The sequence below is a fragment of the Acomys russatus genome, chromosome 30 (assembly GCF_903995435.1).
Source record: "Acomys russatus chromosome 30, mAcoRus1.1, whole genome shotgun sequence".
Lineage (NCBI taxonomy): Eukaryota > Metazoa > Chordata > Mammalia > Rodentia > Muridae > Acomys > Acomys russatus.
Window position 1 is genome coordinate 14,915,641 of NC_067166.1, and position 22,621 is coordinate 14,938,261.

Sequence of the window (22,621 nt, forward strand, 5' to 3'; positions counted from 1 at the left end):
CTTTGAGCTGCAGATATTATCAAAGGCCTGGGCAATGCCAACTGTTGTCTTATCTTCTTTCCCATCCAATTTTGCAATGCTCAGAAGCACTTAAGAGGTTGGAGATGTGGCTCAGTGGTAGAGCCCCACCCAGGAAGAGCATAAAAGGCCTTTGGTTTGGGCTCCGGCACTGGAACCAAATAAAAGATGAAATTTCCACATACAAATTGCCGTATCAATGCCATAGGTATGTGTGTGCACATGAAGGCATGTTTTGAATTATTTTCTCACTTAAGGATTTTGGGCTCGTGAAGTGGGTAAAATGATTGGACTAGAACATCCCCTCATCCCTGTGCAACATCAATATGTCGTCACATCAACAATACCGGAAGTGAAGGCTTTGAAGAGAGAGCTCCCGGTGCTCCGTGACCTGGAGGGATCCTACTACCTCCGACAGGAAAGGGATGGGCTTTTGTTCGGTCCCTATGAGAGTCAGGAGAAGATGAAACTTCAAGCCTCCTGGGTCGATCACGGAGTTCCCCCAGGTGGGTTCAGCAAATGAAAGATGCGCAGAGTTGGATTGGCTCCCCAAGGCTGGGAGCCAGGTGGAGAATGAGACAAAATCCTGCCGGTGCTGACCTTCAGGTGTCCGGGATGGCATGAGGGAGGGGCTGGAGGTGACCCTGTCCGTACCCTTGTGGAAAGCACACAGGGCCTGACTAAAGGGGAGAGATGGAGTTGGTTGAGGAGAGAAGCTGACGATGGCACTGGAGCTTCTGGGAAAGGCTCCATGTACAGCTTTCTCTCCCCATGCCAACCTTCTGCCATCTCTCTTTCCCTCGATCTGCCTGCTTGGTTTAGTTTTAAGATCTGAGCACAGATGCTTGCGCCCTGACAGTTGTCCACACTGCAGGTCCCCAAGGCAGGGTACCCAGCCTACAAAGAATGCAGACCAGAGCCCTCAGCAAAGGTGCAACTGCAGGCAGAGGCCTTTCTGCAAATGGGAAAGGCTCTGAGCCTGAGCCTCAGCGACAGGGGTCATGCTTTCTAGTTCTGTTGGAGAGAAAAGCCATGGCTTTTGTTTTCTTTTTCTTTTTTTTTTTTTTTCTCCTTGAATCCAAATCAAGAATTGGGCTGTGTAGACAGACACTTCTGGTTTTAAACATGTGTGTGTGTGTGTGTGTGTGTGTGTGTGTGTGTGTGTGTGTGTGTATGTACATGTACCTGTGAAGGCCAGAGGCATCCTTAGATGTCATTCCCCAGACACTGTCTACATTCTATTTTATTTTTTGAGATAAATCTCTTGCTGGCCAGAAACTCAGCAGATGCTAGGCTGGCTGCTCGGTGAGCTCCAGAAATCTGCTTGGTCTCCACCTCACTAGTACTGGGGTTATACGTGCATGCGGCCACACCTGGCTGCTGTATTTATTTATTTTTTTAAAGATTTATTTATTTATATATTTATTATGTATACAACGCTCTGTCTGCATGTACACCTGCAGGTCAGAAGAGGGCATCAAATCACATTAAGGATGGTTATGAGCCACCATGTGGTTGTTGGGACTTGAACTCAGGACCTCTGGAAGAGCAGACAGTGTTCTTAACCTCTGAGCCATCTCTCCAGCCCCCTTATTTATTTGCCTATCTCTTTATTTAAAACATGGGCTCTGGGGTTGGACTCAAGTCCTTGTGCTTGGGAGGCCAGTTCTTTTCTAGCTAAGGCTTACCTCTCAAGCCATCTAGTTTTAGTCTATAAAAGGAGGTAACTGGTTTGGAGCAGTGAAATATTGCAGGGAATGTGAAGAAGCATAACAGTGTATTTTCTGGAATCGTTTGTTGATAAGCAGTTTGGGACAGGGAACATACCCTCCCCTCCCACAGGAAAGGACTTCTGGCCCACCTCACCTCCTGCAGAGGCTGGTCCAGCAGCCAACCGGGTTTTGGTTTTGCTGAGTGGGCCCTGCACATCTGGGCCTGCACAGAATTGCTCCTGACTTCAGAGTGAGGGCTGAGCCGCTAGGGCAGGCTGGTGTGGGGGGAAGGCACTCTTTCCACTCTGCCCATGTCATGGCTTTTCTTCCAAATAAATGCTGAATAAATATTTAAAGAATCCTAGCTGGAGGGAAAGCCAGACTGAGTTGTTCCTGGCATGGGTGTCATGTATCCTAATGTAACCTGGGAAGCCTGGAAGCTCCATGCCACTGCTCTGGCCTGTAGTCCTCAAGAAGAGCTGGGAGAACTGGGTGAATACTGTGTGGATAGATGCCATGAAATTTATCTGTTGGCTCTGTGTTTTTTGTTTTTTTATTTCCCCGTGGTGACTCCCAGGACAAGAAAAAGATAGTTGCATCCAGGCAGGGTGGCACACACCTTTAATCCCAGAACTCAGGAGGCAGAGGCAGGAGGGTCTCTGTGAGTTCAATGCCAGCCTGGTCTACAAAGCGAGTCCAGGACAGCCGGGGCTACACAGAGAAACCCTGTCTCAAAAAACCAAAAAGTAAAAGAAAAAGAGAAAGAAAGAAAGAAAGGCCGGGCGTGGTGGCCCATGCCTTTAATCCCAGCACTCGGGAGGCAGAGGCAGGCAGATCGCTGTGAGTTCGAGGCCAGCCTGGTCTACGAAGTGAGTCCAGGATGGCCAAGGCTACACAGAGAAACCCTGTCTCGAAAAACCAAAGGAAAAAAAAAAAAAAGAAAGAAAGAAAGAAAGAAAGAAAGAAAAAGACAATTGCTGTGCAAGCTCACCTCTGTGCACAGAACCCTAGCCTGTGGGTGCTGGAGAAAGGAGAGTTCAAATGTTTAGACTTAACATTTTTTGCACTGATTGACTGGTGTGTTTATGCGGGCATTCAAATGCCATGACACAAGACTTGCAGGAGTCAGTTTCTTCCTTTCCACCATGCTGGTGGCTCCTAGGGCCCCGAGCTCAGGTTGTCAAGCATGGTGGGAGGGGCCTCGACCCTCTGAGTCATCTCACTGGCTGGCCCCAAGTTTAGCATCTAAAGAAAAAGGAAGTGTCAAGGGCTGGAGAGATGGCTCAGCAGTTAAGAGCGCTGACTGCTCTTCCAGAGGTCCTGAGTTCAATTCCTAGCAACCACATGGTGGTTCACAGCCATCTATAATGTGGTCTGATGCGTGCAGGTAGAGCACTGTATACATAAAAGTAAATAAATAAATCTTTAAAAAAAAGAAAAAGGAAGTGTCTTCCTCATAGGCACCTGTTCCAGGGACTGCCTTGCTGTGAGACGGCCTGCACACAGGGGACATTCTGATTACAGAGACCTTTCTTTCTAGGCTTTGGAAAGGAACTTTTTGAGTCTGACCTGGACCGAATCACAGACCACCTAGAGGCTGCCATGGAAATGATTCCTGTTCTGAAAAAGGCGGACATCATCAATATCGTCAACGGTCCTATCACCTACTCTCCCGACATTCTGCCTATGGTGGGGCCACACCAGGGGGTCCGAAACTACTGGGTGGCCATTGGCTTTGGGTGAGTGGCACCCTGAGACTTGAAATTCCTTGTAGAAGCTCTTACTTTAGCTAGAATCCAGTCTCAAAATAGCAGCCCGACCCCCCCCCCCCAAATGTGGAAGAGGTGGTAGGGGGCGGGGATGCAGCGGAGTCCGCAGTAAGGTAAGGGTGGGGGTGTCTCCTTCTGCTGACCAAGAGAGGGAACTAATCTTATAAAGGCTAGCTAGTACATGGAGGGCCGTCATTTTCTGTAACCATCTTCATGCCACTCCCAGGCTTTGTGTCTCTTTTCGTGCTGCTACTTCCGAATGTGTCAATTTGCCCCAACTGGACAGGGATATTTTCATTACAGAATGTGACATATCCCAAATATCAAATGGGTAGCATGTCTTATGTATTTTCACCATAATTCCTGTTTGTCTAGCATGATTTACTTCTGTGTAACTCCCTAGGTGGCTTCCTGTTTAATATTCTGCTCCTTGCCCCTGTTTCATTTCTGATATTTGTCCCATTAATATGCTGAACATTGATGTCAAATTCACTTCACCGTCACATCACAGTTCCTAATATTCTAGTTTTCTTCTCTATTCTATTTGGATGTTTGCTCAAATAATCGTTAACAATTGCCAGCTCTGTGCCAGGCCTTGCACTGCAAGTACAAAGCAACGCCTTTTTTTTTTTGTTCTCCTTGAGAGCTAACTTGGTAACAGTCAAGGCGCAGTCATTTTTCTAAAGGAGTGCAGTTATGGAGGAAGCATTTTGCTTTCTGCCAAATTCCTTCCATACTTCTTAGAACCAAAGTGCTGGTCACTATATTTTGGGGGTGCTGGAGTTCTTGTGTAAGGATGTTTTTTAATATGTGGGAGTGGAGCTCAAATCCGGGTGGGGCAGGGGCAGGGGCAGGGAATGGGGTTTTCACAACCAGTATTAACTTCCTTTGGTTCTCTCTCTGACTCTCACCCCACTGAGTCCCTCAAAAGCTTCTTTTTTAAAAAATTTTTTAATTTTTTATTTTATTTAATTTTAATGTGCCTTAGAATGAGAGTGTCAGATCTTGGAGTTACAGACAGTTATGAGCTGCCATGTGGTTTCTGGGAATTGAACCCGGGTCCTTTGGAAGAGCAGGCAGTGCTCTTAACCACTGAGCCATCTCTCCAGCCCAAAAGCTCCTTTTTTAATGTAGTCACAGATAAACCCAGACTGAAAGGCTTTGTCAGGTAAGAATGGCCAGGTAGGCCTGCATAGCACCTACCGGAACTGGTGACTCTGATATCACAATTGAATGTTTAGTTTAAAGCATCTTTTGTGGGCAGGGGTGAAGCCCAGTGTCCTGTAAGCCAGGCATGGTGGTGGAGTATCCCTGTCATACCAGAGCCAGGGAGGTGGAGGCATAGGAAGGTGAGAAGTTCAAGGCTACCCTCAGTCATCAGTCGTAGGCCAGCCTACATGGCATCCCAAAGCGTCTTCTTGTGAAAATAGGAGGCAAACAGACCTTCCCCTCCAAGTGACATATTAGTTGCAAATTACAGAAGTCGCGCTCCTTTCTGCCCTCCTCCACAAGTGCCCACTGAGTGCCACCTCTGTGCGAGCACTTCTAAGTGAAAGGTTCCTTGCATAGAGGCCTACCAGAAGCAGCACTACACTGAGTTGAGAAGAGGTGGGGTGTGGGGCGCCTCCCCCAGGGTTTCTTATAATTCAGGATATAATCATAGCTCAAGAAGGCAGGTAGTGAGCGCCAACCACATCTCCCCTAACATCCGTACCGTTACTAGCTGGCAACCTTAGGCTAGTTGTAGGTATGACATCCCTTGTGAAACTGTGAAAACAGCCAGCAGTGGTGGCAGCGGCGCATGCCTTTAATCCCGGCACTTGTGAGGCAGAGGCAGGTGGATCTGAGAGTTCAAGGCCAGCCTGGTCTACAGAGAGATTCCAAGTCACAGTGATCCCTGACCCTGTGAAGTTAGGCGCATTTCATTTGCACGCCAGAAGATATATTGATTTGTTTTTTCATGAAAAAAAAATATGCATAGCATAAACTCGACACTAATTGTGAGAACGCAGCCAACCCCAACTTTGGTACCCTGTGAGGTATTTGGGCACGCTTCGCCACTTGAATGTGCCACATCTGTAATAGCCGAAATATCTCTGTATCCGAAAGCTACGGCATAATCCACGCTGGTGGTGTAGGAAAGTACCTCAGTGACTGGATCCTGCACGGAGAGCCGCCTTTTGACCTGATAGAACTGGATCCCAACCGTTACGGCAAATGGACGACGGCTCAGTACACCGAGGCCAAAGCCAGAGAATCTTATGGGTTCAACAACATTGGTGAAGTACTAGCTCGCTGTCATGTAGCGAGACCTGCAGCACCTCTCACTTTAGACACTCTGCTCTGTCCCCTGGGGGTGGTGAGGAATCGTGACTGTGCCTTGAGACATAGAGAGGAATGCGTGTGAGTGTGTGTGGTTAAAGCGTGTTGGGTGTGTCTCTGACTTTAGGCGTTTTAGTGTATTCTTATTTTATGCTTTAAGGATCAATGTCACAAGCATCTTTTTTTTTTTAAAGATTTATTTATTTATTTATTTATTTATTATACAATATTCTGCCTGCATGTACCCCTGCAGGCCAGAAGAGGGCATCAGATCACATTATAGATGGGTGTGAGCCACCATGTGGTTGCTAGGAATTGAACTCAGGACCTCTGGAAGAACAGTCAATGCTCTAAATCACTGAGCCATCTCCCCAGCTCATAACTAGTGTCTTAAGTATCTATAGTCATAAACTATTAGAGCACTCACGTTCCCTTTGCAGTTGGTTATCCCAAGGAAGAACGGTTTGCTGGGAGGCCAACGCAGAGAGTCAGTGGGCTCTACAAAATCCTGGAGTCTAAGTGTTCCATGGGTTTCCACGCTGGCTGGGAACAGCCACACTGGTTCTACAGACCTGGCCAGGACACTCAGTATAGGTAAGTAAATGTTGTAGCTTCTGTGTACGGTTCTGTCGCAGGGCTGCCACTGCAGGGTGGAGCAGGAGGGACAGCAGTACACAATTCCTCTCCCATCACAACTTCACCGCTCTCAGAGGAGCGTAGAGTCTGCTCGTGGTGAGTCATTCCTTAGGCTAGCCCAAGTGACACTGGCCAGTCTCAGTGATGCCTTTCCTACTTGGAAGTTACCAGAATCTCAGAGGAACCTTCCTCATCCTCATCTAAGAGCATACGGTGGCTTTAATTGGCCACTGAAGGTTTGTCATGGTTTAGGATCCTGACCAAATCCCATGGCATTCAAATACTACGCAGAAAGGATATAGAGCTCTGGGTCATGACACAGACAAGAGAGTACCTGCCCTTGGGATTAAACTAAAATGCCACGTATGCCACCGAAACAGGCCTCTGAGCTCCTGAGCGCTGCATGCCATTGCTGGACTTGGGACTAATGGTGATTTTTTTCCCCCTGTGAGAACCTATAAATTAAGGGAAAATGAATAGCTAGTCTAGAAGCTAGTTTATTGTTTCTGTCAAGCTGTCATTTTGCTATTTTGAACAGGGTTTGGGACTGGAAAGATCAGGTGGTAAAGCACTTGCCTTGCCAGCATAAGGACTTGAGTTTGATCCCTGGTACCCATGTGAGGTACCATGTGGGGGTGAGGACACAGGCTTATAAGGCCTGGGCTGGGGAGGTGAAGACAGGTGGACCTCTGGGACTTGCTGGCCAATCAGCCTAGCCTATTGGCAAACTCTAGGCCAGTGAGAAGCCCTGTCTTGGAAATAAACCAAGATGGATGGCTCTTGAGGTTATCCTGTGGCCTCACCATGCACATGTGTGTACATGCAATCACATATGAACATCCGTGCTCATGAAACAACAGGTTTTGAGGTCTACTTTAAATTCAGATATGTGGTATAAAATACAGAAGTGGGGCAGCTATGAATGAGTAGGTGTTGGCTCTAGAGGCAGCTGGTCAAGAATGTTCAGGGGCCGAATGCTGTCTTGGTTTTTTCAGGAACAACTCAAGACAAATACTTTGTTATGTTTAGATCTGGCTTAAATTTTTAAAAAAATTAATAGTTAAATTACTGGGAAACCCCGCAGACTTAGCACCGTGTTCTGAAGCTAAGCACACTGTGTTATAAGTCCACTTGCTTAGGGGGAAAGGACCTTTTGAAATGAGTCAGGAGACCTTTGTTCTAGACCTAGTTCTGTCATTAGCTACTCCAAGGACCTAGAAGCCGCTCTGTGCCTTTTCTCTGCAGAGTGAAGGTGCTGGGTGCAATCACTGTTTATCTCGGGCATGGGTACTCCCTGCATCCTGCTGAGGTGCCTAATCCCCTCTTAACAAGTGAAAATGATTTGTATTCACAGTGCTGGAGAGGTGCTGGCTAGATAGATGCATGTGCTTCTGAGTGTGTGTGCGTGTGTGTGTATGTGTGTGAGTCTGTGTGCATGTGTGTGCGCGTGTGTGCGTGTATGTGTGCGCACGTGAGTGTGTATGTGTGTGTATGTGTGTATATGTGAGTGTGTGTGCGTGTGTGTGTATGTGTGTGTATGTACACAGAGACATGTGCACAGGCACATACACAGAGATGTACACATATGCACCAACACGTGTGCACAACACACACACACACACATACACACGCACACTTCTGATTTAATGAAGCTTTACAATGGGTATTTGATAAATGCTCCCCAGATGACTCTAACATGCAACCAGGGTTCAAACCCCCCTCCCCACCCGCACCCCCAGACTGTTCCCTTCTACTCTGCCCTTCAGACCAGAGTACCCATGAGTTCTGTCTTATTTTTCTTGCTAATTAACACTTCATTCACTTTAAAATGGGCCAAATGGATAGATAAGTAACCTAGAAGGAGCTCAAATTCCAAAATGTGTGTATGATTTACAGAACATATTTGAGAATGCCCCTCCCCTAGCTCCAGTAGGCTTTTCTACATGAGGGAAGTTGATTAAAATATTCTTATTCTGGGCTGGAGAGATGGATCAGTGGTTAAGAGCACTGTCTGCTCTTCCAGAGGTCCTGAGTTTAATTCCCAGCAAACACATGGTGGCTCACACCCGTCTATATTGGAACCTGATGCCCTCTTCTGGCATGCAAATGTCCAGGCGGATAAAGCACTCATACCCAAAATAAATAAATACATCTTTTAAAAATATATTCTTATAATATATATATATATATATATTTTTTTTTTTTTTGATAATGGATGGTAGTTGTCTTGAACAGGAAATATTGTGTTTCAGGCCAAGTTTCCGCCGCACAAACTGGTTTGAGCCGGTGGGCTCTGAGTACAAACAGGTTATGCAAAGGGTTGGTGTGATTGACCTGTCTCCATTTGGCAAGTTCAACATCAAAGGCCAAGATTCCATTCGACTTCTGGACCATCTCTTTGCAAATGCCATCCCCAAGGTAAATAGACAAGGTCCAGGATTCTGACCTGGTCCTTTAAAAAAAAAAAAAAAACAACACAGCCTTCCTCAACTCCACATATTTCAAGTGGGTGCTGGACCGCTTCAAGTGACCAAGGGTGTGCAAGCTAATTCTCAACTGAAACTTATGATTAGTAAATTGTCATCTACAAAAGTAATGACTTCATGTAATGTGCCAATGAGATCTTAAAACTTGATTGTAGTTAAATGTGTGTGGTGGGTTTTTAGAAAAATCATTACACTTATTTATCTGTGTGTGTCATGCACGTAAAGGTCAGAGGCCAGCTTGCAAAAATCTCTCTTTTCAACCTGAGGGTTCCGGGGATTGAATTTAGGTGTCAGCTTTGACCAAAAGTGTCCTTATTTCAGTGCCACCTCCCCAACCCTGAAGTGCATTTTTAAAAGGACAATTTTGTATGATTGTTTAAATGGAAAACTTAAATCTTTGCTTTAGTTCATATACTTGATACAAGTGGTAAGAGGTGAGGTTTTTCATGCTCCACACATTCTACATGTGTGTGAAGATGCTTAATTCCTCCACAAATGACTTTAAATTCTTCTGTGCAGGTGGGTTTTACAAACATAAGTCACATGTTGACGCCCAAAGGTCGGGTGTACGCTGAGCTGACTGTTTCCCACCAGTCTCCTGGGGAGTTCCTGTTGATCACTGGCTCTGGATCCGAACTTCACGACCTTAGGTAAACAGAAAACCAGCAAAATAATTCTGTCTGGTTGACAGTTTTCCCTGTGCTAGTATTCTAGCTTCCTTTCTGCCACTGTGATAAAATACTGTGACAAAAAAACAATCAAGGGAGGAAAGGCATTGATTTCAGTTTGCAATTTGAGGCTACAGTCTGTCTTTGGGGGAAGTCAAGGCAGGAGTAGGAACTTCAGGCAGCTGCTCATATTACGTCTACAGTCAAGCGCAGAGAGCAGTGAATGTGCGTGATCAGTTGCTTGCACTCAGTTTTTTCCTGTGCTCTTACAGTTTAGGACCCCTTGCCTGGGGGGTGGCGCGACCACCCTGGCATGAGTCTTCTTACATCATTTAATTTAATTAACGCAATGCCCCACAGACACGCCCACAGACACGCCCACGGACACGCCCACGGACACGCCCACGGACACGCCCACAGGCCACCATTCCCCACTGAGACTCTTTCCCCAGATGATTCTGTGCTGCATCAAGTTGACAAAGGTCCATCATGCGGGGGGAGTGGGGTGGGGGAAGGGGGGTTGGCAGCTGAGGAGATGGCTTAGCTGTTAACAGTACTGACAGCTCTTCCAGCAGACCTGGGTTCGGTTCCCAGCATGCACGTGGTGGCTCAGAACCATTTTAACTCTAGTTCCAGAGAATGTTACTTCTTCTTCTAGACTTCAGGAGTAGCAAGCACATACGTGGTACACAAACATACATGCGGGCAAAACACACCCATGCATATATAAAATAAAACTGAAAAAAGACAATTATCGCTTAAGTACTTAAAGAACAACTTTAATTCTTTTTTAAAGAGTGTATGTATCTGTGTGTTGTCTGTGTGGTGTGTGTATGTGTGTGTGAGAGTGTGTGGGGGGGGAGTATGTATGTGTGTGTGTCTGTGTGGTGTGTGTCTGTGTGTGTGTCTGTGTGGTGTGTGTCTGTGTGGTGTGTGTCTGTGTGTGTGTATGTGTGGTGTGTGTGTGTGTGTGTGTGTGTGTGTGTGTGTGTGTGTGTGTAGGTGCCTGAAGAGGCCAGAATAGGGCATCAGATTCCCTGGAGCTGAAGTTACAGGTGGCCGTGACTCAGACCTGGGTACTGAGAACCATACTCTCGTTCCCTGCAAAGAGCTTTAACTCTCTTAGTCCCCGAGCCATCTCTCCAGCCCCAGCTTTAATTCTTAACCCTTATCAGTGTGATTAAGCCTCCTGTGTTTTACAGGAATAGTGAAGCAAAAGCCCCTGCCCCCACCATGAGGTGACCCATCCTGTCACCTTTACTGGGTCTGATAATGCTAGCTCTTCTTTATTAAACATCACCAATGAGCCAGAGCTCCTTTTGGACATGACCTCAACTCTCTTAAGAGTTTTGCAGGGGTTGGGGAGATGGCTCCATGGGTGGAATGCATCCTTCACACACGTGAGAGGTAGAGTTTAGACTCCCCAGCAACCAAATAATTCCAGATAGGCACAGTGGCTTGCAGGCAACCCTAGCACTTAGAGGCAGAGACAGGACACCTCCAGGGCAAGCTGGCGAGGTGGACTGTCTGAGTAGGAAAGCTTTGGCTTCCAATGAGAGCCCCTGCCTCAAAATATAAGATGGAGCACCATCAAGGAAGATACTCAGTGTCAATCTCTGCCTCTACATATGCATGTGCACACACACACAACATGTGTCATATAGATATACACATATATGTATATATATCACATGCACATACATGTGATAAATTAAAAGATTTCTTTAAAAGATTTATTTATTTATTATTATGTATACGGTGCTCTGCCTGCATGTACACATGCGTGCCAGAAGGGGGCATCAGATCACATTATAGATGCTTGTGACCCACCATGTGGTTGCTGGGAATTGAACTCAGGACCTTTGGATGAGCAGGTGGCACTCTTAACCACTGAGCCATCTATCCAGCCCCAAATGAAAGGATTTTGCCAAGTATGTGTTATGGTCGTTTTCAAGTGAGGACACAGGTGTGGGTTAAAGTCACTCACTCAAGTCAGCATTACTAATTGGGTTCGCTTTATTCAGCCATGTCCCTTAGTTATGCTCCCTCTGTGGTACCCTGTGCACACTGGCTCACAGCCAAGTTGCTGACCTGCCTTTGCCTGGACCTCCAGTCCACTGTAAAGTGTCCATCTTTAGTCCGGTATTCTGAAAGTAGGTAGGGCTGTCAGTATTAAATCAAGGCCCCGCTCAGATTCTCACCTAAGTTGTAGAACTGTGGAAATGTGACAATCAAGTGTAGGGGTGTGGAGGTCACCTTAGCCACTGAGCCTCTCCTCATCTAGATGAACGCTTTAATAGACTGGCAGAGCTCCAGGGACAGCTCAATAAATTATAGCCTGGCCCGAGAGTTGCCTTCCAAAACCTCATCAAGACTTAGAAATTGAGACTGGAGGTTTTCTCTTTTCCTTGTGATTGTCAGAGCAATTACATGTCTGATGGCAGACACATTATTAATGGCTAGCAGCCCAAGTATGCATCTTGTGTACAGATATTGAAGCAAATTCAGGTTTAAATGAATTTTTGAAGATGGGGCCATTAGTTTAAACACAACAGAACCATCACTATTTATAATGGTGGCAAAGCTCATTAAAACTGGAAGATTCTTGTTACCTGGAAAAATTCCCTCCCGAGTCTTAAATGGGCAATTTACATCCCAGGGTCTCAGTTTCTTTAGCCTTCAAAGTGAGATGGCGGTGTGCCATGACCCTCTCTGGATTTCCTGATCATTCTAAACTTGGAGCGAGTCTTCAGAGGCAGTGGGGTGCTAGAAACATGCATAATTCAAGCAACGTTTACACCATGCTTATGGCCCCATGCAGATGGATTGAAGAAGCGGCCGTCAGGGGTGGATATGATGTTGAAATTCAAAACATAACCGATGAGCTTGGGGTCCTGGGAGTTGCAGGGCCATTCGCAAGGACAGTCCTTCAGAAGCTGACCTCAGAAGATCTCAACGATGATGTTTTCAAGTTTCTTCAAACCAAGTCTTTAAAGGTGTCTGGCATCCCTGTCACTGCTATCAGGATCTCTTACACTGGTGAGAACTGGAAAACAACCCGAAAGTAAAGAAAGGCTGCCAGAAATGGGACACACACACTCACACATGCACAGTCACACCCTTACAATGCACGCTCACACTCACCTGCACACACATACACAGACACACACACACACATTCAAATGCTCAATCACATACAAACTCATATTCACACAAGGTACACTTTGGCACACTCACACACACACATACACACACCCCAACACACACACTTAATTGTCTCTGGTTTTGAAGAAATGTTTCTTCTGCCCAACTCTTAAGACAAGAAGTCTGCCTGGCCACTCCTGCTCCGTAAAGTGCTTCCACTCGTGTTTACTTGCCTCCCTTTGGACATGTAGATATTTGAGCGACGGATGGCCACTGGGATGAGTGAAGGACTCCGGTCAGCAGTCTGCATGAGAGCCCTCACAGATAGTGTGGCTTCCAGAATGCTGTGACCATGCCAAGCTTTTCACAGTGGTCCTCAACCTTCCTAAGGCTGCACCCCCCCAAATACAGTTCCTCACATCATTAACTGTAATGTTACTACTGTTATGAATTGTAACATAAAAACCTGTGCTTTTCCGACGACCCCATGTGAAAGGGTTGTTTGACTGCCCCCCCTAAAGGGGTCACAACCCGTAGGTTGAGAACCACTGCCCTAGAGCATGGCCTCCCTTCTAGTGTGTGCTCACTGAGAGACCTCTGTCCAGCCTCACGCAGAGCATGCACGCGGTGCAGGAAGCTCTTCATTATGCAGGGATGCTCCGGCTTACTTCTGAGTTCCTCCGACTCCCTTGTCCCCTTACCGAAGGAGCACTTGTGCCTAACATGCTCTTAGCTCCTGCTCTGCTGGCATCCTGGCAGAGCCCATCACTATGCACCCATGGTCGGGTGGGGGTGCAGAGCAAGGAGATGCTCACTGTTAGCCACAGCATCCCTGGCTTCCATTCTAACTTTTTCCAACCTCAGGAAAAAGGGTGGGTGGCTTTTTTTTTTTTTTTTTTTTTTAAGCGTTTAGTTTTAACAGTGAATGAAAGGAGTCCATGGGGGAACATGAAAAGCAAAAGTTAAAGACAACAGCTGGCAATTCATGAGGGAGAAATATGAATCACATTTTTAATCTACATTTTTAATCTGTTTAAGGCTTGTGATTCTTGGGTTGGAAGGTGGGGTGTCTAAACCTTGAGCCCCATTACCTTTTATTTTTGTGTTCGTGCGCATATGCTTGTGCATGTTTGTGAGGGGTTTCCAAATCTACACGTGGGGGCTGGTGATCCACCATGGGCGTTACCTTGTTTTCTGAAACAGCGAGCTCCTCACTGGCCTGGGGAGTCACACGCTGGGAGATTAGGCAAGGCTGGTGAGCCAGAGCGCCATTTCCCTAGTACACAGGTCAACGCGCAGGAGCCAGCTTTCCTTCCACGGCGTGGGTACCAGGATCAAACTCAGATCACCAGGCTTGTCAGCAGACCCCTTTACCCACTGAGCTGTTGTGTGACCCCCTTCCCTGACCCCCTGCCCGTGCTTTTTAAAGCTGTGAGTTCCTGGCAAACTCAGATCTTCATACTTTGCCGTCTAGAATGACTTCTCACCATCTTTAAAGTTGTTATTTTGTTTCATTTTTAGACAGTGTCCTAGGTAGCTGAGGCTAGCCCTGCGTCCACAATCCTTTCTCAGCTCTCTGAGTGTAGGGCTCACGAATGTCCTCCCCACACCCAGGTGAACGCCTTGAAAATATCTGTTAGTTAACCCCTTGAAAATACCTGTTAGTTGTTTACCTACTATTGTCATGTTCAGTATGACACCGGGAGCTCAGGGTGGGAAGTAAGTCCTAGCTGCCATCTGTCTGTCTCTGGAGACTGAGTCACCCAGCATAGCCCTCTGTGTAGGAGTCAGAATTACACACAAATGACCAGCGAGATGACCGGCTCTGTGAGAGCTGTTTGTTTTTCTTTGGGGGGCGGGGCAGGGGAGGGAAGGAAGACAAGGTTTCTCCGTGCAGCCTTTGCTGTTCTAGAACTCACTCTGTAGACCAGGCTGGCCTTGAACTCACAGAGCTCTGCCTGCCTCTGCCTCCTGAGCGTTGAGACTAAAGAAGGGTAAAAGGCTGCCTTGTGTGAGTGGAATTTCTCCAGCGTGCAGTAGCTAATGTTTGTGAGCGCTCATCCTGCGAGCTCTGCTCTCATGCCTGTGTGGGCTCTGCCCGTGTGTTTCAGGTGAGCTGGGATGGGAGCTGTACCACAGACGGGAAGATTCCTCAGCGCTTTATGAGTGTATCATGAACGCGGGCCAGCAGGAGGGGATCGACAATTTTGGAACATACGCCCTGAATGCCTTGAGACTGGAGAAGGCTTTCCGAGCCTGGGGGTCAGAGGTTCGAATGCCAGCGTCCTCACTAAAACCTTTTGCTTGCTGTATCTAATTTTTGCTGGAGGGCTAGCTTTAACTGTCAATTCTGGCTGTAAGAGGAATCAATCATGTGCTATCAGACATAGGGAAAGAGGCCTCCCCCTCTGTTTCCTAGTTGAACCTTGACTGGGTTCTGGGATAAGCTCACTCTGCCTTAATTCCCCCTGCTTGGTGGTGAACCCCAGACATTTTCTGACAGGCACACCCCAGAGGATTTGAGTTTCACCTTTTAAATCTTTGCCTTCTGCTCTGGTATACTGTGTGCCATTTTTTTTCCCTCAATACACCCTTGGGTGAACTCATTTGTTGTTGTTTGTTTGTTTATTTGTTTCTGGGGGACAGGGACAGTGGTTCTATATGTGCTGGTCTAGTCTTCCCCACCAGTTAACCAAGTGTTTCTCTTTGAATGATGCTTAACCACTTAATACAATGATTTTCTTCTTTCTTTGTTTCTTTGTTTTTTATTTTTCGAGACAGGGTTTTTTTTTTTTGTTGTTGTTGTTGTTGGTTTTGGGGTATGTGTGTGTGTGTGTGTGTGTGTGTGTGTGTGTGTGTGTGTGTGTGTGTAGCCTTGGCTGTCCTGGAACTCTCTCTATAGACCAGGCTGGCCTCGAACTCACAGACGATGCCACTACCGCCCAGCCAAGTATACATCAATTCCACTTTGCCTCTGTCTTAGTTTCCTTCCTGTAGCTGTGATTAAAATACCTCGACAAAAACAACTTCAGGGAAGAGGGGTTTTTTTGTTTGTTTGTTTTTTCGGTTCTCAGTCCCAGGATTACTGTCCTTCACAGTGGGGAAACCACAGTGGCAGTAGCAAGGGGGCGCTGGTCACATCACATCCACAATCTGAAGGGATTGTGTGCCCAGGTACAGCTGCTAGGCTGGCTTCCTGCACTCTAACCAGCCCAGGATCCCCTGCCCAGGGAATGTGACCTTCCTTCCCACACCAATTGTTGTAGTGGAGATAATGCCACTAAAGGCACACCCAGAAGCCCTGGTCCCATGAGTCTGACATTTAACCAGCAATCTTCTCAGCTGTCCACGAACTTACCTTTATCTTGACTCTCCTTCTGCCTACAACCACACTGGATCCATTGAGCCACAAGGCCCAGATTCCTATGATTTGGGTCCCAGTCACCTATTTTATTTCCCCCCTAACATTTTCAGAGAATTGATGTTTCAGGGGGCCGTTGTAAAGATGTGCCTCAGTGTGGGGACTTAAAGTGTATGCCTCTTGCATACTCTGCTCTTCTGTAAAATGGAGTATTCATCCTACAAGATTAACACGTGCATAGAGATGGTTTATAATGAGCCGAAGAAACACACCATACAATTCATTTCCAATTTAACTTGAAAGCTCAGGTAAGGAACTCTTGAGCCTTACTATCATAGAAGCTTGGAGGAGACCAGGAGCTGCCTGCTGCAGCGAACTCCGTCTACAGCCAGGACTTAGGTGAGGCCAGCTGTCCTCAGAAAACAGGATAGTTTTGTTCCCGTGCTCCCAAGGAAAAAAAAAAAAAAAAAAAAGAGCCCCCCCCCACCCCCCGCGCCTCTGAGAGTTAAACGTTGCTGTATTCTATTGTCCATGTTTCTGATGTTTTCTTTTTTTGTTCCTGCTTCCTCCCGCGGAGCTCCATCTTTAGAGTCCTGTTTCCGAATAGTTCCAGAGCGCCCTCTAGTGCTGAAATAGCGATGAAGCCGCTTTGTTTTCCTGAGAAGGGGGGGAAAATCCTCAAATTTTGAGCAGACTGAAAAATAATTTCAAACTGATTTAAGAAATATAAGAACAATTTTATGTGGTGTAAAGTAGTCTTGCGTCCATCTGGTTTATGTAAGTCCTGTGTTGACTCCTGGTGAGGCTAGAGCAGGCAGCCCCCATTGCCGTAAAAGGAACAACAAAAAGCCTGACTTCTAGAAAGGTCCGCTTCTCATTAACAGCGTTAGCCTATATGTCTGTATTCTGTTCCCACTTGTGTATGTTTAGTGGTTTCTCCTGAATTTATCCATTTCATCTTTCCTTAGCTTTCATCATAGAAATTAGAAATTAAGAATAAAACAGAATCAGCCAAGCGCATACATTCAATCCCAGCATTCGGGAGGCGGATCTCTGTGAGTTCGAGGCCAGCATGGTCTACTAAGAGAGTCCCAGGACAGCCATGGCTATTACACAGAGAAACCCTGTCTCAAAAACCAAACCAAACCAAACAAACAAAAAACCCCAAACAACAAACAGAACAGAGACAAAACCCTGTAATTTCGTTCTGGTTTAGTACTAAATATTGGCTTTTCCCTGAATCAATGGATTCTATCAGGATTCAACCATTTTTGAGATTGAATCCTCCTTTCCTTTTTTCTTTTCTGAACTCTGGGGAAGCCAGTGTTCTGCCATCTGCTTTTCTCTCTTTATTTCTATTCATGGGTAATTGCAAGATAAGCAAAGTTACTTGAGAACTTTTAAAAACATAATTATGTAAAATTATTACATAATACACACAAGAGTCTTGTTTGTGGAACATCATGTGTGCTAGCCTTCAAATATTTATGAAGATAAAAGAGTGGAAGCCAGAGAGTGATGGCTCCGTGGTAAAGAGCATCACAGCATGCACATGCGCTGTTCTTGCAGAAGACTGGAGGTCAGTTCCCAGCATCCTCCTTGGGCAGCGCATCGCCTCCTGTTTCTCTAGTCCTGGGGTTGGGAATCTGATGTCGCTGTTCTCCAAGGACACCTGCACACACCCACACACAGATATAGACACAAACACGTGCCCGGGGGGAAAAAACCCTAATAATGAATTAATTAATTAACGTCTTTAAAAGAGCAGTGGAAACAAACCCCAACTTTCAGTTTCTGTGTTTGCTATATTTAAATGACAACATTTGCCAAAAAGGCTTCATTTGAATTTTGAGTTGAAAATACTGCTTAGGAGGCTAGTCCATAATTAGTCTTTTTAAGAATCTTTACTCAGCCAGTGATAGTGGCACACGCCTTTAATCCCAGTACTCTGGGAGGCAGAGGTGGGAGGATCGCTGTGAGTTCTAGGTCAGCCTGGTCTACAATGTGAGTCCAGGACAGTCAGGGCTACACAGAGAAATCCTGTTTCAAAAACCAAACAAGCAAGCAAGCAAACAAACAAACAAGATCTTTACTCAGCAATCTAAGAAAGGGACATTACTGTTTGAATCACTGTTATAGATCAATTCATGTTTGCCAGTATTTGCTGAAGGAAAGTTATGAGTTTGTTTCTCTTACTGTTCTCTTTGTAGAGGGGAGTTTTTCTACCCCTCAGTTTGCCCAAAATTCACTAAGACTTGCTGGGAACGGTGGCACACTCCTTCAATTCCCAGAGGCAGGTTGCTCTCTCTGAAGCATTAAGCCTTTTAAGGACAACACAGTTGTTATGTGAACCAAATTAACATGCTCATCTGAGATTTGAAATGTGTTTTCTCTCCAGATGAACTGTGATACAAACCCCTTGGAAGCGGGACTGGAATATTTTATCAAGCTGAATAAGGTATGTTTACGTCCTCAGGTGTGTGAGAAATAGACATGAAGGCAATGTCAGTGTTCTGTGCCGGAGCCGGGCTTTAAAACTCAACCACATGTGATTGTAGAAGAAACGAGTTGAACATAAATTCTAAGCATTGTTTGATTGCTCTGTATGAATTAATTACCTGTCATAATTTGGTTTGGCTTGGCTTGGTTTTGGTTTTTCAAGACAGGATTTCTCTGTATAGCCTTGGCTGTCCTGGATTTGCTCTGTAGACCAGGCTGGCCTCGAACTCACAGCAATCCGCCTGCCTCTGCCTCCCGAGTGCTGGGATTAAAGGCGTGCGCCACTACCGCCTCGCACCTGTCATGATTTGATCAGTTCAATCTGTGAGGGTATGCTTAGAGATTTAAGATAGAAGAATCTGGATTCCTTAAGGGTTAAGACTAAAACTCAAGATGAAAGTTAGTTAAAAACAAAAACAAAAACAAAAAACCACACACACACACACACACATACACACACAAGATGATTATCAGCTGAATTTCAACAGACATTTTTATAGAAATTGTGCTATGCTGTGTATGTATCAGCCATTCCCGTTGGCTGGTGAGGTTACACATCTGCTAACCAAGAGGATTGGACATTGGCTTTCCCTGGATGCTTAAAGGATAGACTAGCCTTGCCACATTGAATTAAGCAGGTACTTACGAATCAGTTCTGCATCTAACTTGAGAGCATCTAAATATACACAAAGGATGTGTTCCCAATGTGCCCAGTACAAAGAGGATATCTACTGAGGAGCCAACATGGGCCACAGACTCATTATTGACACCAACGTGCCCAAGGGGATGCTCTGCACCACTGGGCCTCAGACTACCAGCCTCAGCATCATCTGGGAACTTGTTAGAGATGCTGATTCCCAGGTCCAATCCTAGACCTACTAAAAACGGAATTTCTGGGAGCCAGACCAGCAAAGCCTGGCTTTTAATAAGCCCTACAGGGGCTCCTAGGAGTTGAGAAACACCGTGCTACATAATTACACAGCAGCTCGTATCATAGGAGGCTGGTTTATTATGGTCCTGCTCATCCTTACAGATCCTACACATGCAAATGAGGCTGTGCCGTTGAGCGGTGCTTGAGAGGCATACAGAAGAATTTAGAAGGACTCGCCTAAGTAGTTGACAGTGTTCAAGGTTAGAACAGCAGCTGCAGTCGGGCTATCAGGGTCCCCCAAATACACTATCATGTTTAGAAGCTCTAGGCTGGTTTCCCCCTCCTGCGCGAATATGTCAACGTGTGTGTGTGTGTGTGTGTGTGTGTGTGTGTGTGTGTGTGTGTGTGTAAATCAGGCTGTGGAAACTTTTTTTATGCTTGGCATCAGTTCCCAAATCCTCAACTAAAGTACTATTAACAGAAAGCATGTGTCTTTGCTGCACTAGACTTTAGGAGCAAGGACCGCCCCCCCCCCCAATAAAGAATTCTTAAAGGAATCCATCTTTTCTGTACATTTTCCTCCTGGCTTGTATTTTTATGGTGTACCATCTGTCTCTAGACTAGAGAGAGCAGGTGCTTGGAATCTGAGCAGCTCCTCGTAGCAGATTGCTCCTTGTGGTGACAGAAGTCTGAGTTTGGCTGTTTAAAATAAAGATAAAAATGCTTGACTCCTCAAAGTACCAGGCTCTCTGCCGCATGGCCCCTGGTAGGTGGAGGAAGACTCGATTCTCCTGCTCCTGTGCTTTGGATGCTGTTGTGGGAAGAAAGTCTAGATGAAGGACGTCTTTATTGGGAATGTGGATACTTTCAGATGGTCTTTATGACGATCAGCAGGTGCACACACGGATTTATTAGCTCCTCATAATGATAGAATCAGAACAAAAGCTGAGCTCCAAAGCAAATTGTTTAATAGATGCTCATTTTGATGGATGACATGTTTTTTTTTTCTTGAAGCTGAGTTGTTGGATCTTATTCAGGTGTCAAAGAGTTAGTGCTTAATGACTGTGTTGGGTACACACTCACGGAGCCCAGGCCCTCAGTGCTACCTGAGCTGGCTCTCTTCTGGCGTGGCAGGGATTCAGGTGATTGGTTGCTGTCCACCTCGTGGGCCAGAAGCTACATGCTAGCTTCTCAGGCGAGTGGCTAGATCTGATTGGCTGTCCCGAGACCCTGGTGGCGTCAAAGCTTCGCAGCAGTCCCAGTGAGAGACAGCTTCCTGGAAATCAAACATTGTAACCTAAGCTATGGAACTTGATCCGTCCTGTGCCAAGTGGCAAACCATTACGCAGGCACACACATGCAAACACACTCTCTCTCACACAGTTACACTCATATACAAACACACACAGAGGCACACAGTCGTAGTGTTCACTGTGATGGTCGGTTAGCCATAATGCTCACTAGTGGACACTGAGGTGGCCAGTTATACTGTTTACTGTGATTGTCATTCAGACTGGTCAATGTGGTGATCGCTAATGTGGTCACTATGAAGTGCCCAGATGCACTCACACACACACATGTGCATGTCCAAACACACATATGTGTACACATACATGAAGACATACTCAGGCACACACACACACACACACACACACACTCAATGCACACTCTCACACACATGTGTGTGCAAATACACATAAACATACATCACACAATTATACACATGCAAAGACAGGTGTACACACTCACATATACATGCACACACACACACACACACATCACACATATCACACACATGAACACAGTAACCCACACACATATTCACAAATAGACATGCACACACAGACATATATGCACACTCAGAACACTCATATTCACACACATGTGTACATAATACACTCATAAACACTCACACATGTACACATTCACATACACTCACCACTCACACGCACTCTCAGACACATGTGAGCACTCAAACATGCATACTCTTACTCACTCCCATGCACACACACATTATATATATATGTACACACACACTCACACACATACACACTCAAGGACACATGCACATATTCACACACACACTCCTACACACACATACACGCACACTAAAATTCATATGCACACTCATATTCCCTCAGACACTGGCACACTCATTAACACATTCAAACACACACACACACTCAAAAACACGCACACACAAACATCTATACATGATACACGTACACTCTCACATGTTCACACACTCACACATGCACACACATTCACACAGACACATATGTCACACATACACACATGCACACTCCCATGCACATAGTCACACACACACACACATTTGACACATTCACATACAAATTCACACTTGCCTACACATGCATGCACACACATACACATTTGCGCACACAGGCATGCACACACACGTATACATGCATAGACACATTCATACAAATGCATACTCATGCAATGCCCATGCACACACACACACAAGCATACACACTTGCACACAAGCACACATATGCACCCAATTAGCAAACATTTATTAAATAACATTTCTGCGTCTTGCTAGGCCCCAGGTTGAAGATGCTCTTCTGATGCCTTTCAGAACTCAAGCTCGAATCTTTCAGGAAGTAAGGAAGTAAGGCTGTAGCATGATTTCTAAGCCTGTATTCTGCATGAGGAGGGGCCTGCAGTGGCGCACAGCACCGCCACCTCGTGGAAGTGAGCAGTAGCACCCCCAAAATTAAGAATTCCAAAACAACGAGACAGGTCAACACAATAAAAAATTTGCTTTTTAGAATCTAGCTGAATCTCCTCTAGCAAAATAAGGCTTACCCTTGTGATTCGGGGCATTTTCATTCGTTCCAAAGGGAGTTTGTGTGGGGAGTAACCAGCATGCACTTGGTTATCGAGGGAAACGGAGCAATGCATTATTCTAATCAGGAGCAGAAAGAAAGCAGCTGCTTCAGGCCGCCGTGGGCACTGGTGGAACTTTCCTCTAAACGACTGAACCTTTGTTCATTTTTAGAGCCAGAGAGAGTTAAGCACTAGGAGGAAAATGCTTAGGCAGAACAGTTGTGTTGTGCCGGCCTCCGCCACTCCCACTCCTCCCCTCATCCCCCCTTACCCCCCCACCCC

The 22,621-nt window shown here is 46.0% G+C and overlaps 1 protein-coding gene across 2 annotated transcripts in view; it reads left to right on the forward strand.

The window, feature by feature from the left end:
* Positions 1–22,621, forward strand: part of Dmgdh (dimethylglycine dehydrogenase) — an 80,563-nt gene that overhangs the window by 28,918 nt on the left and 29,024 nt on the right. For both annotated transcript variants that reach the window (XM_051172614.1, XM_051172615.1), the window contains exons 6-14: positions 276–524; positions 3,271–3,469; positions 5,609–5,778; positions 6,262–6,415; positions 8,710–8,875; positions 9,463–9,593; positions 12,433–12,650; positions 14,867–15,024; positions 18,515–18,574. In XM_051172614.1, coding sequence (XP_051028571.1) covers positions 276–524; positions 3,271–3,469; positions 5,609–5,778; positions 6,262–6,415; positions 8,710–8,875; positions 9,463–9,593; positions 12,433–12,650; positions 14,867–15,024; positions 18,515–18,574 — 1,505 coding nt within the window. The remainder of the gene's footprint in view (positions 1–275; positions 525–3,270; positions 3,470–5,608; positions 5,779–6,261; positions 6,416–8,709; positions 8,876–9,462; positions 9,594–12,432; positions 12,651–14,866; positions 15,025–18,514; positions 18,575–22,621) is intronic.